The 17,591-nt window shown below is 41.1% G+C and overlaps 2 protein-coding genes across 2 annotated transcripts in view; one reads left to right on the top strand and one right to left on the bottom strand.

Annotated features, from left to right (window-relative positions):
• The window catches only part of grem2a (gremlin 2, DAN family BMP antagonist a), an 8,518-nt gene extending 3,627 nt beyond the window's left edge, over positions 1-4,891 (top strand). Inside the window, exon 2 of the mRNA XM_031838985.1 lies at positions 3,320-4,891. Coding sequence (XP_031694845.1) covers positions 3,321-3,899 — 579 coding nt within the window. The 5' untranslated portion in view covers position 3,320 and the 3' untranslated portion in view covers positions 3,900-4,891. The remainder of the gene's footprint in view (positions 1-3,319) is intronic.
• fmn2a (formin 2a) overlaps positions 1,748-17,591 on the bottom strand; it is a 36,378-nt gene continuing 20,534 nt past the window's right edge. The window contains exons 9-16 of the mRNA XM_031838961.1: positions 17,382-17,528; positions 16,679-16,738; positions 15,926-16,046; positions 13,772-13,864; positions 8,227-8,278; positions 7,119-7,268; positions 6,053-6,134; positions 1,748-5,866 (exon numbers count right to left, since the gene is read on the bottom strand). Of these exons, the coding sequence (XP_031694821.1) occupies positions 5,840-5,866; positions 6,053-6,134; positions 7,119-7,268; positions 8,227-8,278; positions 13,772-13,864; positions 15,926-16,046; positions 16,679-16,738; positions 17,382-17,528 (732 nt within the window). The 3' untranslated portion in view covers positions 1,748-5,839. The remainder of the gene's footprint in view (positions 5,867-6,052; positions 6,135-7,118; positions 7,269-8,226; positions 8,279-13,771; positions 13,865-15,925; positions 16,047-16,678; positions 16,739-17,381; positions 17,529-17,591) is intronic.

Genomic DNA, 17,591 nt, shown 5'->3' with positions numbered 1-17,591 from the left:
TGTGTGTGTGTGTGTGTGTGTGTGTGTGTGTGTGTGTGTGTGTGTGTATGCACATGTGTGTGGTCACGTAGCCTGTGTGCGTGTGTGTGTGTGTGTGTGTGAGTGTGTGCGTGTGTTCAGCTACCCTTATGTGATTGAGGTTTGAGCTGCACGGTGAATTAAATGCAGTTCTACTGTAATTAACTGCACTTACCAGTCTGTGTATGAGACTTTCTGACGCACCAATAATTGAGGCATCAGGTTTTGTTTGTTTTAACCTGCCTTTGAAGACATGCTGGGAAGATGTTTCACATGGTTTAGTGGAAGTACATCTGTGAGCTTGAATGGGTTATTGTTTCTTTTTTTCAATAGTTTAAGAACTGACAATCTGAAATATCAGAGTATGTTTCATCTAGGCTGGAGATTTTCTTGACTAATTTTGTTTTTCGTCTGTCTTTGACTTTCAAAAAAAAAAAAAAAAGACCCATTGTTATCCAGTCAGAGAACATTACCATGCTATTATAATTCCATTCTGAAAAACAAAACATAACAAGTTCCCACTGATGATAATAGTTTTCAAAAAGACTGCAGTCTCTCTGGTATTTGTTTCTGGTATTTGTAATTTCATTAGAGGTCTGAATTTTGGAACCAAAGTCTGCCACAGTTCAGTGAAGCATATCCCCCAAGTATTTGTGGTCCTGCTAAAATATAAAGCTGTGTTTGTGGGCAATATTAGTGTTCACTGTTCAGCAAAGGTCCGGTTCAGTTCTGCCTCAGCATTAACTCACATAACCACAGTCTCCTTCCGTCTCCGGGACTCTGTGGTGATTAGTGCTGTGCATCAAGGAGAGACAGACAGATAGATGGACAGAGAGAAACAGATAGTAAGGGAAAGAAATTAATAGACAAACAACTTGCGGAGCGATAAACAGTTGTACGGGGAGGGCATATACTATGCATGAAGACTACTATGCATAGTGAGGTTGGTTTTGTTTCCCAGTAGGTCATCTGTCCTAAACCCCACCATCTCTTCAGCCCCACCCATCTCCCAACCCAAACCACTAACCACCTCAGGGGCTCCCCCTGAACCCCATGAATCCCTGCCCCAAAACCGCAATTTGTCTCGCAGCAGAGATTGATTAGTATAGCTTAGCAGGGCCGACACTATCATACTCAGGCAGAGTTTGAGAGTGGAGAGGGAGCGCTGCTGCTGGCTGTATAGGCCATCCGTCACGCCCTATGTACACAGTCGGTCAGGTCATCCTTCAAAAGTCCCCGGGGCATCACAGACTGTAGCTCACCAGAGTTAAAGGGTGCCTCTTTAAACGATGGACAGCGGGAGAACAGGGAAAGAGAGAACAAGAGGCTGCACGCAAAAGCTGAGCCTGTTCCCTGACCAGGCATAAATACCAAGTCAGCAGGAATGAGAAGGAGCAGCTAACAAATGAGACTGTGTTTTACATGGAGGGTAGATCACTGGAAGATGGAGTGGGGTCATGACTCCATGATGCAGTAGTTGGTGAAGGACCCAGTGGGAGTCTTTGGTTTAGTTATTCTAACCTGAGGATGGGCGTGCGTGGGCATGTGTGCTAGCTTGTGTGAGCATGTAAAACGTGGGCCTACAGAAGAAACACAGCTCTGAGCTGCAGTTTCCGTCTTGATTTAAATATTTAAGTTTGGCAAAAAAACAAACAAACAAACACACATATACATATATATACATATACATATATATATATATATACACATATACATACATATAGCTATAGAGACCTGGCTCCATCATGGCATCAAGCTGCACTTGGCCAGAGGCCCAAAGGACTCTGATGGGACGAGAGGAGGCGGACTCTGTGTTTACGTCAATGATGCTTGGTGCTCAAAGTTGATGAACAATGTTTCCCCGATGTCGAATGTTTAATGTTAATGGATTCCTCCTGATGCAAGTTAAAAAATGCACGATAGGAATGCACTACTCTTTTTGTTTTGTTTGTAATATTTCTCTTTTGTAGAAAATGGGTTACAACTGCATTTTGTTGTGCAACCCTGTGTTGCATTTTACAATAAATTACCCTTTAATCCTTTCCACACAGGTTTGATTTCTTACAGTAATAAAGAAAACAAACTACAAAAACAAGAGATCAGATTTGAACAAGAAAGTGTTACAAAGTCAGGTGTCTATGTAATTCCAAGATATGTATATCTCCTGATATCCTATACAAAATGCCTGGTTAGAATTCAAACTCCATTTCTGCAAGATGGACAAACAGCTGCTCTCTAGCTTACGTGAGGTGCTGCCGGGATAGTGATATACTGACTTGAGTGCTCATGCAGCTCGGACAAAGCTGCCATGACCTCAGGGTCAAGGGCAGAAAAAAGGAGGCAAAAAACTAAGTGGATTATGATAAAGGGATTTGTACCATGTCAGAGTGAGTTGCAGGTCCAGGAAAGGAGGAAAGGGAACATACAAATTTGTACAGCAAAGAAGAGTCTGTGAATGGGAACAGCCAACGGCCTTGAGGCAGTTTGGTTCTCTGTCAGGATTTCTGACTTGATGTCATGCAACGCTTGTCAAGAGCAACATCTGCTGAAAAGATGCTTGAGTGATGATCAAAAATGTGCTGGCGCAAATTCTGACAGCATGCACACGGGCAGATACTCCGTCCTGAATGGCAGAGAAATCATTTATCGAAATCATGCGATCTTTCTTCTTACATTATGGTGATTATGGACACTCTGGGTCATTCTCAGTTCAGTTTGCTACATCGTATATCACCAAAGAATAGAAGAGTGGACTCCCAAAGGGTATCCGTTAGAGTTCCCCAACTCTTCCCTAATAACATGCAGATGGGCCTTCCTAATGCCTGTTTACATATCTGCGGCATAGTTCATGACTAAAGTAAGCAAAGCCCTAATTATTTTACCCGGCGACGGGACCAATAAAATCAACTTCCCCTTCTCGTAATGGGTGTTTAAGTGTATCCTTTGATGGCCGGGCTTTGTTTATTTTTAGAAGAGTTGCGTAGCCGAGAGGAAAGCAAATAGAAGTAATGACACAGAGATGCTGACAAATGGGGGACCTGGTGATGGATTAATTTCCCCAATGATGCCTTGAAGGCTGGACTGCAAAGGTGGTTAACACGAATACAGATTGACACAATTGTAAACATGATTGGCTGATATCATGTTTGCAATTTATCAAAAAGTTTGTCATGTATTATCACTGTGCCTGAATTAGAGTAACGCCAGCTTTAGTGTCATTCATTTTCAAATTCTGTTCAACAAATGTTTTATTCTTGTTTAGGAATGTCATGCATAGTAATGTGCCTCTCTCTTTTTCCAGAATGCTGTGGAGAATAACTATCCCAGTCATACTGGCCGGGGTGCTCTGCATCACCGCAGAGACCAAAAAGCACCGGCCCCAGGGATCCATCCCATCCCCACACAAGACCAAAGGGAACCTGTCCTCAGAACGTCACCACCGGCTATTGCAGCAGAAACCAGAGGTGCTATCCTCCAGCCGGGAGGCCTTGGTGGTGACAGAGCGCCGCTACCTTCGCAGAGACTGGTGCAAGACCCAACCCCTCCGTCAGACAATCAGCGAGGAGGGCTGCCGCAGCCACACTGTGGTCAACCGTTTTTGCTACGGCCAGTGCAACTCCTTCTACATTCCCCGCCATATGGGCCCCAACTCGGGTGAAGGCCAGAATCGAGGCCAAGCCTCAGGTTCTGGAAGGAAAAACCACAACAAGGCCCAGGAGCCGTTCCAGTCCTGCTCCTTCTGCAGGCCACACCGCATCACACAGCTCACAGTGCAGCTAGACTGCCCAGACCTGCAGCCCCCTTTCAGACACCGTAAGGTGCAGAGGGTCAAACAGTGTCGCTGCATGTCTGTAGATGTGAGCGGCCATGGGAAACTGTGAAGGACTAAGAAGGCCTTTTAAAATTGAAATGACACATGATCTGTCCAAGGCAGGAATTCACAAACTTCACCCAAGCAAGCGCTGGCTGAAAGTTGAACTATTCTGCATCGTGCCCTACAATAAAATGACATGAAACACAGAACTGATATTACTAAAAAAAAAGGCTCGTCGATGATTTAATCAGAGACTAGCAGCCATGTTGGCAAGCTGATGCTGTTGAGACTGATTCAAGTGGCTGCACAAGAGACACTGATGAGGAAGCAGACCGTTTTAAACATTGAGCAAGTTTTTCCTCCCTGTCATTTCCAGTTCATATCTACATGACTATTTCTACATGTGTCATTCGATTCCTTTGTGATAGCGAGAAAGTGCCTTGGAGTTTTAAAACTACAAAACAAAGGATACCGCTGATAATTCAGCGTCTTAAAGAAACCGTAGAAATAGTGTGACCCCTATTAATGTAATATGACATGTTTTTATGCAGGTGGAGCTACAGTAATTACACAGTTTGCCACCATGTTTTAACCTGTGTAGGAGATGTTGATGTGTTTTACAAGTATTGTATCCGTCATCCTGTATCTTTTCCTTGACTTCTATTATGTCCCAAGTGATACACAAGCGGATGTTAAGGAAAAGATTTCAAGAAACATGAAGCAACACAACACAATGACCAGTGGCATCCACCTGATTGGACACAAGGCTGGCTGTATGCTGTACATTTGCCACAAATATACTAGCCAGTAGGAAAAACATACTGCAGCATGTGTAATGGAGGTGCAATGCAATATATACAGTATATAAATATATTTTATGTATGTGTGCAAGTATATATGGGAAAAGTATATTAAATCTATTTCATACAAAACAGTGGTGTTTCGAGTGCATGTAGTTCTGTACCACTTAATATCACGGATGGACAAGTGATAAATGGAAAACAGTCAGCAATAGCAGATTTTTTTAAAATTTAAAAATGTATGTCATTTATTTTATTCAATAAATATATTTTTTCATGACAAGGGTATTCAATCAAAACACATTGTTGGTATTGCACATGAACATAACGGAACACATAACATGGTCCTATTGCCCCATTTGCATATGGGAGTTCACAGACTCACACAGAGTAGGAAAAGCACAACTAACTGCATCAGGTTTTTGCTTAAAACAAAACATTTTGACAATACTGCTGAGTAAAACAATAGATCTAAATTGGCTCATACCACTTAGGTATGCATGTTATTTTTGGATGAAAAGACATTATACTACAATATAGGAGCTGCTATAATCATCACAAGGTTCTAAAGCAAACTTGATGAAACTCTTAAGAAGCGTAAAGTTGTCATGTTTCAGCTGATGTAAAACTGATTTCTCCTAACATGTAACATTTAATTCCAGGTGATATGTCTCAAAAATAAGCTCTGATCGACAGCACTGATTTGACCCCTCCACTGTGCGATAAGGCACTTTCAGTCTGGCAGGTGATCCATGCCTACCATGTAGAAATGTTATAAAATTCTGTGCTTTTTACCATTAATGGAGATATAAAGAGGAAGTGCTTATTCCTTACTAAAACTAGGTTTAGGAATCTCGTTTTAAAAAAAGAAAATAGGCTACATATGGCTTATAAAATACTGAGTAAGCTTGGATATAGTGTTGCTACAAATTTCAGACTACACTGTGCATGTTCTAGCAACGACATTTAATCATCTCAGCTTAAGGATGTCTTTTGGTGGCAATGTTTCATTTAATTATGCGAGTGCTATAAAAGGGTGGCTGAGAATGTCATTTTTCATTCCACTTTTAAACTAACTCACAACAGGTCTAAATCAATCGAAAACAAACACCGGAAGCAAATAAATGCTGTAAAAATGAGTCACGTCAGATTGTACAGACAGTGCTTGTGCAATAGGCTGGGTGATGATCATTTTCCATTCTCTGCTTCAGATCTTCTGACCCAGTTTTGCTTTCTGCAGAATAAAAAACAGACCCGAGTTATTTACAGCTGGCAGTACTGGCACTCATGAGAAGTGTTTGGAAGGAGGAGGCAATTTGCACCAAGAGAAGAAAAAAAAAAATACTGCTGAAGCTACATCAACAAATTAAAGCACAGACGCAACCATATAGCAACTGTGACAAGAAGTGTAAAGACGTACGATTCCAGTTGCATGTTTGGGTTTCACATTGTAGGAAGCCTTCTCCTTGGCCTGTTTGAAGCACTCTTCAGCCCTTTTGACCCTAAAGAAATACCAATTACAACCATCAGTTATCATATGGAGACTTCAAAAGCTGGACACATGCATTCACACTGCTGCTTAAATTCACTATTTCACCACAAAAAAAGAAAGATGCACTAGAAAAAAAACAAAGAAACAGCTTGGGTCATCCAGACTATGGTAATTGGGTTATTTGGAAATTTTGGTATATGTGGACGCAATGATCTCGGTTTGTCAAAGTGCCAGTGCTCCTACTTTAAAATGACTCACATAGTTTACTACTGCATGCAGAGAGCCAGCAGTGTCACTACTCATTTGTGCTTTAAAAAGACGAATTATCAGCATGTTGGCATTGAGCGGGGAACAATGTGTGCCAGAGCTGCATGTCCAAACAGGTAAGGATTAATATCTATAGTTCCACTGGAGTCTAAAACCAAGACCAGGAGAGAGAATTGGGAAGATTGCCTCTAGCAAAGAGCTAATGCTTTTTAGGCTTTCCTACTGAACAAGCAAAGATTGTGACATTTTGCTTCTCTTACAAATACATATCACAATTCAATCTTCATTTGGCATAATGGACCAATTTGCTTTTTGTTGACATATGCAGCAGTATCTTTGTATTCATCAAACCACTGGAAGCTATCTGGATGCTGCATGTGTTCTTTTCATTACTGGGGTGAGGACAAAGATTTGGGTCATTTAACCTCTTTTCCCTTCATGAATTTGAATGAGTCTGATATGATCTTCAGTGAACACGATGTACTGCAAGTTATGAATAATTCAGGAACTTTTGCTTGGGAAAGTAATATTGGTGCATCTGTAATAGCATTTCAAATGGGTCAGAGAGTGGTGTACCCTTTCCAAAGACACAGAAAAAGTGACTGAAAAGCCGCCGATACCTGAGCAGGATTTGGATTTTAGGACAATAGGTTCAACGGATCTTTCAGTGTCCGTATCAAGTATAATGTCACATTCTGAAAAAGGGAACGCGTCATCAGATTCTCACCGTTCCTGTAACATCAGCTTATTCTGCTTCTTCCACTGGTCTTTGAAATCAGTGGAAAACTCGTGCCAAATGGAGAAGAAAGCGTTGGGAGAGACCTCTTTCTCTCCTGCCTTGGGTTTAACTGAGAAGGACACACTCAACTCCAAGAAGCTGAGGACGGAGAACAATAACATTACTTCAAGACTAAACTATTACAACATGAAACAGACAGAAACATACACCAACTGTTGTGAAACTTGGCCGTGCTAAGCAAATATCCAAAATATTAAAGTTAATCTTGGAATAATATGCTTTTTCAGAGATTTAATAGAGTTACATAAAAACAAAACGCAAACCAATGATGACTGTGCATTTCAGAGAAGAACAATGCACACAAAATGGAATTACTGTCACTAAAGCAGCATAGTCATTCTGTTTCTTTTCTGACAGATTAACTTCAAGGACTAAATTAAAACACTTATACATCTAATATAGTGCTTTGTCACTCCTCTCAGTGTGAAAAAGCTTCTATTTAAGTGTGTGTACATATAAACGCACATACTGTTCTAAGCATGGGTGAGGAAAGAGAGCAAGGGAAAAAAACATGTTCAACAAGGAGCCAAAGACAGATCCGGCAAAAGGAAAGCATGCATATGGCAGGGGATGACACATGTTCAAGTGTTAAATGTGGAGACCATTTGCAGTGGATCAATACAGAGGACAGGTTGGGGTCTCTTTGTTTGGAGTGTGCTATAGGAACACATTCCTAGCCAGCAGTAACAGAAGCCTGGAGCCAAGGCTGTCTACTCTCGCTCCGCTTAGATAAACAACACAGACACCGCACATGGGGCCTCCCGTCTGCTGAGGGCCTGGCATGATGGCCTGCACCTTCTATGTAACTGTAGGAACTGAAGATCCTAAATATTGACAAAGTAGCATGATTATATTACTTAACTGTGAGAATAGATCACTTCGAACTGGAACTGTGATCACCCTTTTGACACTTGAGAAAAGATCTAATGTAAACCCATGAAATGGAACCGAAGTGACTGCAAATTTTTTTTTAGGTGAAGAAGCTGCAGGAAAATGTTTGAAGAGAGAAAAAAAAAAAAGAAGATAAAAACCTTACATCTTCTGAGTGTCTGCCAACTGCTTCTCTTGCGTTTCCAGTTCGGTTGTGGCTGTAAAGGATGGCACGTTTTGATAAAAGGAAAGAACAGAAGTAAATACAGGATTAGATTAGGACTCATTCAGGATTTCCTGATACATCAGAAAGTACATCTTTGACCCACGATGCAACTTGTATATAGGAGGATTCCACATGTCACCATTACTTAAATCAACAGCCATCTCCAAGGTCAGTGCTGTGCCACCAAGTTATTAAGTGTTGGATTGTCTGCTGTTGCACAACTGACAAATGAGTGCTGCAGATCGCAGGACAAGTGCTTCTTTGTGCGTAGTTACTTCCAATGGAGACAGATGACTGTGTATATATATATATATATATATATATATATATATATATATATATATATGTGTGTGCGTGTGTGTTTGTGTAAGAGGTGTGAGCGAGTAAGAGAGAGAAAGCTGGGAGTTGGACTACATGGTACACATTAGGACATATTTCAAGCAGGCCACAACATTTATCTCGGTGGGCCATCAGGATCATTTTGACTGTGTTATAAATGATGATATGAGAGAACAGCAGTTAAATGTGACAGCCTCAGTCAGGAAAATGCTGCAGGTTACTACTTATCAAATTTCAGACCCATGCTGATTTTTAAATACATCGTAGTAGAGTCAATCCAGCTGTTTCTTTTTTTATTTTGCTGGTCTGTATCTTAAAGCTAAGGTTAGACATTCAGTTCTCTCCCACACAGATTCTCCGTCCCCTCAACGTCAATTATCTTTAAACTGATGCTGCCTTAAACTGTCAAATGATCAGAAATGACCTATGGCCTCCTCATGGCTTTCCAAGACAGACATGACAGTAGATGGGACGGAGAATTTGTCCTGGCACAAATCTGTGTTCTGCTTTTATCTCCGGAATATCTGGTTGCTACGTGTAATTGAAGCCAGAGTCGCATCTAAAGATCTCAGACAAACCCTTTGAGCCCATGCACTGTACCATTCCATAGTGCTAAATGATGCTGCAAACTATGATCGTGTCTCTCTCTCTGCTGACAGCTCATCAATGAATGATGACAAATTGATAAATAATATGAACGGGGCTTACTAGAAGCATCTCAATATCAGAACTGTGCATTGTCCTTTGAGGAAAGCAGTTTTAAGATTCGAATACAACTCTAAACTGGACGATTCTGCGACGAGTGACGTCAAATCTATTTCTAGAAAATTGAATATCAAGTAAAATAGATTAACTCAGTCACCCTTTGATTAACGTTTCCCGTAATGATTTACTAGGAATTCAATTTGATTAGTTGTGTTCTTATCTACTAAGAAAATGTGGCAGTGGTGGAAGAAGAATTCAGATATTTTGTAAAAATAGCAAAACTAAATTGCAGAAATACTCCACATTCAAACTCTTACTTAACTAAAAGCACCAAAGTATCAGCATCAAAACATACAGTACTTAAAATATATTAAAAAAGTAATATTTGATATCCTCTCTCTTTTTGATAAGTCAGTGTTCCTTTTATGGTTTGCTTTGCAGTGTAGGCAGTTGTTGCCAATGCTGGAATAGCAACTTTTCCGAAAGATATTCTGTCGATCAATCAGGGTTTCACCAAAGTCCCTTTGAAGATCAGCCAATAGAAATGCCGTCTCTCCGGAATGAGTGTCGATTGGCCAAAGTCACTCGTATCGGGCTAGATTTTCTAAAGACTGAAAACGGAAACAAGAGACCCTGCAGAAGTCAAGTTCTCACTCAGACCACTTGAATTGCAATATGCTGACAATATTCCTTCCCCAGCTTTAAGTACAGTACTTGAGTAATACTTGGTTACTTTCCAACACTGCTGTATTTACAACAAAATAACAGATGAAGACATTTCAAGGGATATTTAAAAATGTCAGTTCTGTTGTCACTTCATGTGGTTTGACAAGATACAGATCATGTCTACTAAATATGTGACTTTACCATAACATGGTATATATCATGATTTTAACCCTAATCTGCCTACATCTGGTGACATCCAATAAGCAGCAGAGTAGTAGTCAATAGAAAAGGGAGGGAGGGTTTGACATCAGTCTTACTAATCTGTATGTCCATCAGAAACAGATTATCACATGGCCAGTGCTCCCTTGCTAGTCACAGTGAATCCATCAAAGGCCTGCATGCATGAGAATTTGTGAAGCGAGCGGGGAAAATCGAGCTAGACCAAACAGCCAAGCTCCAACAAGTCCGCTCCCACTGTTATTCTGTGGTTAGTTTCATGGTCAGAAAATAAACAAAAGTGGTTTAAACTGTGGAGCCAGAAACAGTTTAACCCCAGGCTTTTTAGAAATTACAGAAATAACAAAAATAAGACATTTGGCTGTTCTTTTTTCACCCCAGGAGGAACCCCAAGAATCCCGTCTGGAGCCTTCTGAGTCACATGTCCATGTTATGGTGCTTACACTCTGCTCTCAGAGGAAAAACCTAGTCATTTGCATCAAAGAGAGAGCTCCCATATTTCTCTCAGACACAGAGAGAGAAAGGAAAAGAAAGGGGTGGAAATGGGGAGAGATGCTTTCATCTGCAGACTTCCTTTAAAATGGACAGTGAGCATTACCGCGGAAGAACATATGCTATGTATTATACTCATCTGAATAAAAAAGCAGTTTGGAGAGATGACTGTGAGCCGGTTCCTTCAGATAGATTGGTCACAGCCAACTGAATGCAGCCAAGGTCAAAGCCAATGCTACATAAAGAATGACATTTGGCTTGTTATGTTAAAACACGCATAACAAACTAAGTCGTACACCTTTGAAGTAGACCACAGTATCTCAATAGATTAAAAAAAAACAAAAAAACCATGCCTGTGTGACATCTGGTGACATGACGTACAAACACGACAGTGGATTTTATTGGAATAATATTGAGAACAAAGATGTAACCGTTGGTGGCAATTATGGTCAATCTGTCAGCCCCCTTGGGTCCAGACTGAAATATCTCAGCAACTACAGGATGGATTGCCATGAAATAACCCTAACCCAGAGGATAAATCCTAAAAACTTTAGTGATCCAGATTTTTCATCTAGCATCGGCAGCAAGTTACAGGTTTTCCTCTATACGTGATGATCCTCTGATTTTTCCCCTGGCAGACATCAGGGGGAATTTCTAATTTGTCCAATACATTGGCTTATGACCAAATATCATAGACTGCTTATAAGAAGTGGACGTAGTCACTGTGACATCACCAATTGGTTTGTGGACCTACGTTTTGAAGTTCGGCATTTTGGCCGACGCCATCTTGTTTTTTTGCAACCAGAAGTGACACGAGAGGGTACAACAGAGTAAGATGTTTTGTTAGGCGACAAAAAGAGTTACAATTAAATTACATGAACTGAAGACAAAAACAAACAACTCACAGACCAGATAACGCAGCGGTGGTGGCCTGTCAATCCCGAAGGAGCCACGCCCTAAAGCATACCCTGCTTTATAGTCTAGTTTGAATATGACCATCATGCTTTATTTATGAAGATTTGAAACTAGTGATTGAGACCACAAACTAATGTTTACTGAGGTAACAAATCAAATAATAATTTAGTAATTTTCTCATAGACCTCTATACAATGACTTATTTTTACAACCAGAGGAGTCGCCCCCCCCCCTGCTGGCTATTAGAAAGAATGCAAGTTTAAAGTTCTTCCCCATTCACTTCACTCTTCAGATTCGGGAGTTGCCGCCTGTCAGATACCCGATAAACCAATAAAATTCCAATTATCCTCAACTGTTCTTTGCGTTTGGTGCCAATTAGCAAATGCTATACGATGGACTAACATGGTGAACATGATAAAAATGATATCTGATAAACAGCATGTTAGCAGTGTCATTATGAGCATGTTGATATTAGCATTTAGCTCAAAGCACAGCCTTGCCTACAGCCTTACAGAACCACTAGCATGCCTGTAGACTCTTGTCGGAATAAAATGGCAACGAAAGAGGAAGCTCATGTTTTACAGAGAGAATAGGTCATGGAGGCAACAGGGGGGTTCTACTCTCTGATAGAATTTTAAAAAACCTTATTAGAACAGAAAAGTAGACAGAGTGGAAGACGAGAACTGAGTAAAAATCTTAAACGGCAGGAAAAAAGGATAAATATATGACAACAACATACCACGACATCAAAAGTACTAAGTGAAAATGATCCAAAACAAACAAATCAGTTTTATTCCAGTATCTCAGTCATCCAGCTCTGTTCTCCGCTGTCAATTTAACAGACTGCAAGACAGGTTCACCTTAGGTCATCCTGAATCTCCCTTTAGGGCAAAGCAAGGTAAACGCTGTTTTATAAGATCAAGATAAAAGACCCAGCTACCAAGTGCACCGATAACCCGCCAAGGCAGATAGGTATACTTGAAACAATAGAGTTATTCAATACACCCCGGTATAAACAGATGTCTCTATGGAAACCCATGTGTGTATGTGTTTGTGTGCGTGTCTCAACCAGAGAAAAGCATGAAACAGATTTGGAAATGTGTTTGCAGACATAGAAGACTTGCAGCATTCTGATTGATGAGCTGCTGCACAAACTCTCACACCACAGATGCGTTTTCAGCTTAGATATGCCTAGGGTGCCCCAGCACAGAATGCTTTTTGAATCAGGAGGAATACATTATTTGCTTTTTTAGGTTTTAACTCGTGACGGTAACACAGATGAGCAAACCGCATGCTTAAACAGAGTCCCTATCGTAAGGACAAGGCTGGCGATACTCTATATTTTAATACTCAACGAATCTCAACAAAACTAACAATGCTATAGTCAGATTATCAATCATTTACAACTTCCTTATCAAGGCTGTGGTGCTCAGTCCTAAGCCAACTTTGTTTCATGTAAACATTAAGTTTTTGGCAAAGGTTCATCAAAAAGGAGTTAATAGAAACATTTGTATATTATCAACATAATTATGAATAAGTATAAAGAACGCAAAAACCCAAAGAAGGTGAGAACAGGGTGAGCGGGAGGGGAAGGTGATGAGGCAAACAAAAAACGGTCTTTGAGCCAGAAGACCACTGTTTGTGCCGTATGTGAAACAAGAAGTCAACATTGATTTATTTGTCACATAACTGCTGTACCAAAGTAATGCCACTTCTGTAGTTATTTTAACCAAAACCACAACCTTATCTAAACCTAACTAAGTTGTTTCTTGTGAAGATGGATTATTTTCAAAAGACTAACAAGCAGAAATAAAAAATAAAAATCATACAAACCGCTGTGTGAGGATACGTTTAACTACAGTGGCAATGTTCATGGTAATGAAGGAATATGTCACTTAAAGCAACGGTGTGGCTCACTGTTTTTGGACAACAATGGAGGTTTATGGCACAGAGCAATACAATATATCTGGCTTGGCTACAAATACAACACTTGTTAGTAGGATCAGTTCATTGTTGATATTGGTCTTTTCATGGGATTTGTTTGAAAGAAAACAAAAACAGAATATCCTTTAATGAGACAGGTGAAAGGCTCATCAACATTAGCTTCAATGGATTTGAACAACAGGCTCACCTTGGCTAAGAAATTCCTCCATCTTGCCCTGAAAGGGTTGCAGGTTCTCTTCAGAGGACGATTTGCAAACTTTCTCCGTCTGAGCTGAGCATGCTGAAACAAAAATAGATGATCATGATGGGGGGGGGGGGGGGGATAGTCTTTCAGCACATCAATATGTTATCCAGCTTTTGTTTTGTAATTACAAACTCCACAGTGCACTGCGCCTGCTTTGATAAATCTCTACCGAGTTTCTGCTGAATAAGTGTCGGGAAAGACATAATGACCCATAATGACTAATAAGGCACCCCCAGGAACCAGGAAGGCCTGCGCTCTGTTCCCGGGAGAAACTTATCGTCACGCTCTATCTGCAATCATAACGGATACACAAACTCCGCTCAAGTGCCTTGGAGGTGGAGAGGCCATGAGGCGCTTCAGGGAACGGGGAGGTCGGGACTGGGCTAGTGGTAATTCATAGACCATATGGTGCCTCAACCAAAAAAAGGTACACAGCGAGTTCCCTCCACTGTGTTGCTTACTGATGTCCTCCGGGCCAGCCAAGGCCATTTCAGCACCGCCTACCTATCGGAACCCCCCCTCTGGGAACTGTCATCGAAGCCCACGTCTGTTAGAGCGCTCAGCTGGCTCTGCTCGGTAATGAAGAGATCTGCAGGTATAGCATGTGATGATGTATTTATGTACGGTCAGCATGCACCACTGCCACTGGGGTCGCAGCAGACGCAAGTCCATTTCCCCTGCCAGCAACTCCGTCTTTATGAAACGCAAATAATGAACAGCCTAAAGAATCATTATGGCAGAGGAAAAACAATATTTGGCAACACGGATCAGGCACCTGATTGGTTTAGCAGCAAAGATCCATAAAGCATGATAGAGAACAGACCAGGTTTGGGGAATTGTCGATCGAGCTACGAGCTCACGTACACATGTAGATACTCGCACGCCTGCACATACACGGATACACAATGTTGGTTTTTTTACCACCTGTAGGCACTTCAGTCCTTGGAAAGTGTTCCGAGTGCTGAGTGACTTGAGACAGAGTAATGAAAGGGAGTATTTCCTAACTGCCTCATTCATTAGGACTCTTTACACTCAACCAATCAGTTTGGCATGTCAAGCATAATCCAATTTCCACACTTTTTTCCTGACGTCTTGATAACATCGCTCATTCTTTACCAGATTGTTTTTATAAGCCTCTTTTGTATGTTTACTAGTTTTATATGATGTACTCTGTGTGTGTTTAATATCTGTATTACACCAAAGTCCAACACATGAAGTCCCTACATAAAGCATTTCTCTCATCATATGACTATGTTTTACTTTATTGAATAGATTTCATTATCCTAATCATAGTTCAATGGACATTCTGACTTACTCCTTGGATTGTGAAACCCGCTAAAAATATTAGTTTTTTTTCCCCCCACTTGTATAGTCATGGAAAGTTGTGTAATAGATGAACCATGTGTATAGACTCAGGAACTGATTGAACAACTGTCTGATGAAAGAAAAAACATGAATTAATTAAAGAGTCAAAAAGTCAGCCATTAACCAAATCAGTCCATTCATGAATCATATTTAGCACAGCCCTGGGCAGAGTGCACAGCATGCACAGAGACATGCAGGAGCATTCTGAAATTCTCTTTAAAAAACAAAAAAAAAAGTCTCCTTGTTGTGTGTTGGGGGAGTTTGCAGCTTGCAGGGTGAGGCGATGCAGAGCTCCAGGAGAGTCTCTTCCAGATCAGTGAATAGCTGCTGAACCTTTGATAGTGCACACACGCACTGGATGTTGCCTGACCTTGCCCTCTCTATATTTTGATCTCTATTTCATGAGGACAGTAAAGGCATGCCAGGTCCAACAGGAGTCTACATCTGACAAGTCACATCTGCTTCTGGTTAGCTCGTCTGTACGACAAACAGATGCTATCTCTCTGTTGACCCGCCTCTACGATCCGCACATAACCATAGCTGGTCGGGTTATTTTCCATTGTGCTAGGAGATATGCTGCTTAATACATAATCTATTGCTACATACGTTTCCATGTGATGGTATCTTAAACATGCATTTTCTGAAAAAGCATGGCCGACTTTACTAGCTTGTTGTAAATATGCAGTTTAAAGATTATGGGGAAATTTGTGGAACGGAAGTTGACGACAATACCATTGAGGTCTTTCTTCAGCTTGCGCAGATCTCTTTCAAAGTCCTCAAACTTCATCTGGGAGGCCTGGAAAAGGTCCTGGGGCTCGGGCAGAGAGTAGACACACGTCTCTCTGCCAGCATCCTGGCAAAGCACAAAACACACACACACACCAGTGTCGAAGTCAATCTTCCTCAAATGGGAGAGGGCCTCTCTAGTATATACTGTAGACACCAGGCAAGATTTAAATAAATGTCTTCAGAGGCCAAAATGTTGTTATCAAAAGTCCAAACAGAGACGATATGGCTGAAACTCCAGCAGATAATGACCATGAGGCTCGGTGCAGAAAGTACACTGCGATTCTCTTCATCAGAGTTACTACGAGGCCATTGTGAATGCTAGAGCCATGTCATGCAGGTTGATTTTGGCAAGCAGCACTGTACTGAGTTCATCTCATCTGGAGAACCTAATTATTTAGACTAGCGCTCCTTTGGATGCTGTGCCAATGAACAGACTGCAGGTTTGAATGAACCCAGACCAAAGCAGAACGAGAGATGAAGAGTGAAAGACAGAAAGAGAATTATAAGGGAGAGCCAAGGAAGGAGAGAGATTTGTTTCTGCCGTAAATGAGGAAAGAGAAAATAAATAATGTGATAAAGGATAAGCCATGATATCCTCTGGCAAGACAGGAGATGAAAAGAAAGCTCTGGAAGGATTTCTAAGCAAATCAGACGAAAACAGAAAAGTGATTCAAATAAACAGGAACCAAAACATACCTCATCAAAGTGCCTTAGATAGTAAGCAACAATGTAGGACAAAAGACTCTGTGAGTTATCCTGAAAGAAAGAAAAAGATCCAAATAAACAAACCCCTTTATTTATTAATTTAATCATTTCAGAGCAGGACGTTTTAATTTGTGCAGGGTAAACGGGAATAGAGACAGCGTTTGTAGAAGTTGGGTATAAATCATGGCATTGGCGGAGCAGTACAACAAAACATGACTGTGCTGGGATAGCTTTCATAACTCAGAGTTGGAGGAAAGTTTCATGTTCTTTATGGATACCTTACCCAGTCCACCACCACAAAAACACAAACCACTGTGTCCTTATATGGCAGTGCCAAGGGCACGCTGAGCCCGTTGTGATATTGAATGAGAACAGCAAACAAAAAGGCCTCTCCCTAAATCTGCACAGCATCAGTCCTTATGTTTGGCAACAATGAAGGTCCCTTTTAAACTTCTGGACAATTATAAAACCGAGACCAGATCAGCATTTAGAGTCACCATTTTCCCACACCACTTAGTTTCTAGTACAACGTCAATTACACAATAAAGCAGTTTCTGTGGGAACTCACAAATGATGATTTACATATTTTACAAAACTTGATACACACACTTGTAGTCTCCTTAACACTTAATTGAATGTATGCTCTTGTGGCGTGAGTGATGTTTGCTTTCACCCCTGTGACACACAGACTCACACTGCTCTTGACGTCCTTCAGTTTTGGCAGAATGTCCAAGGTGAAGCCGTCGGCCTGCCCTCGAGACCGATTACCTCCGTTCATGAAGTTGCCAAAAGCCAGCACCAGGGCAAGCACCTGCAATACACACTTACCACTCTGGAGAGTCTGATGCGCACACGCGCACACACACACACACACACACACACACACACACACACACACACACAC

Source organism: Anarrhichthys ocellatus, unplaced genomic scaffold (genome assembly GCF_004355925.1).
Source record: "Anarrhichthys ocellatus isolate YVR2014 unplaced genomic scaffold, GSC_Weel_1.0 scaffold3, whole genome shotgun sequence".
NCBI lineage: Eukaryota > Metazoa > Chordata > Actinopteri > Perciformes > Anarhichadidae > Anarrhichthys > Anarrhichthys ocellatus.
This window is presented reverse-complemented; position numbering and strand designations above follow the sequence as displayed.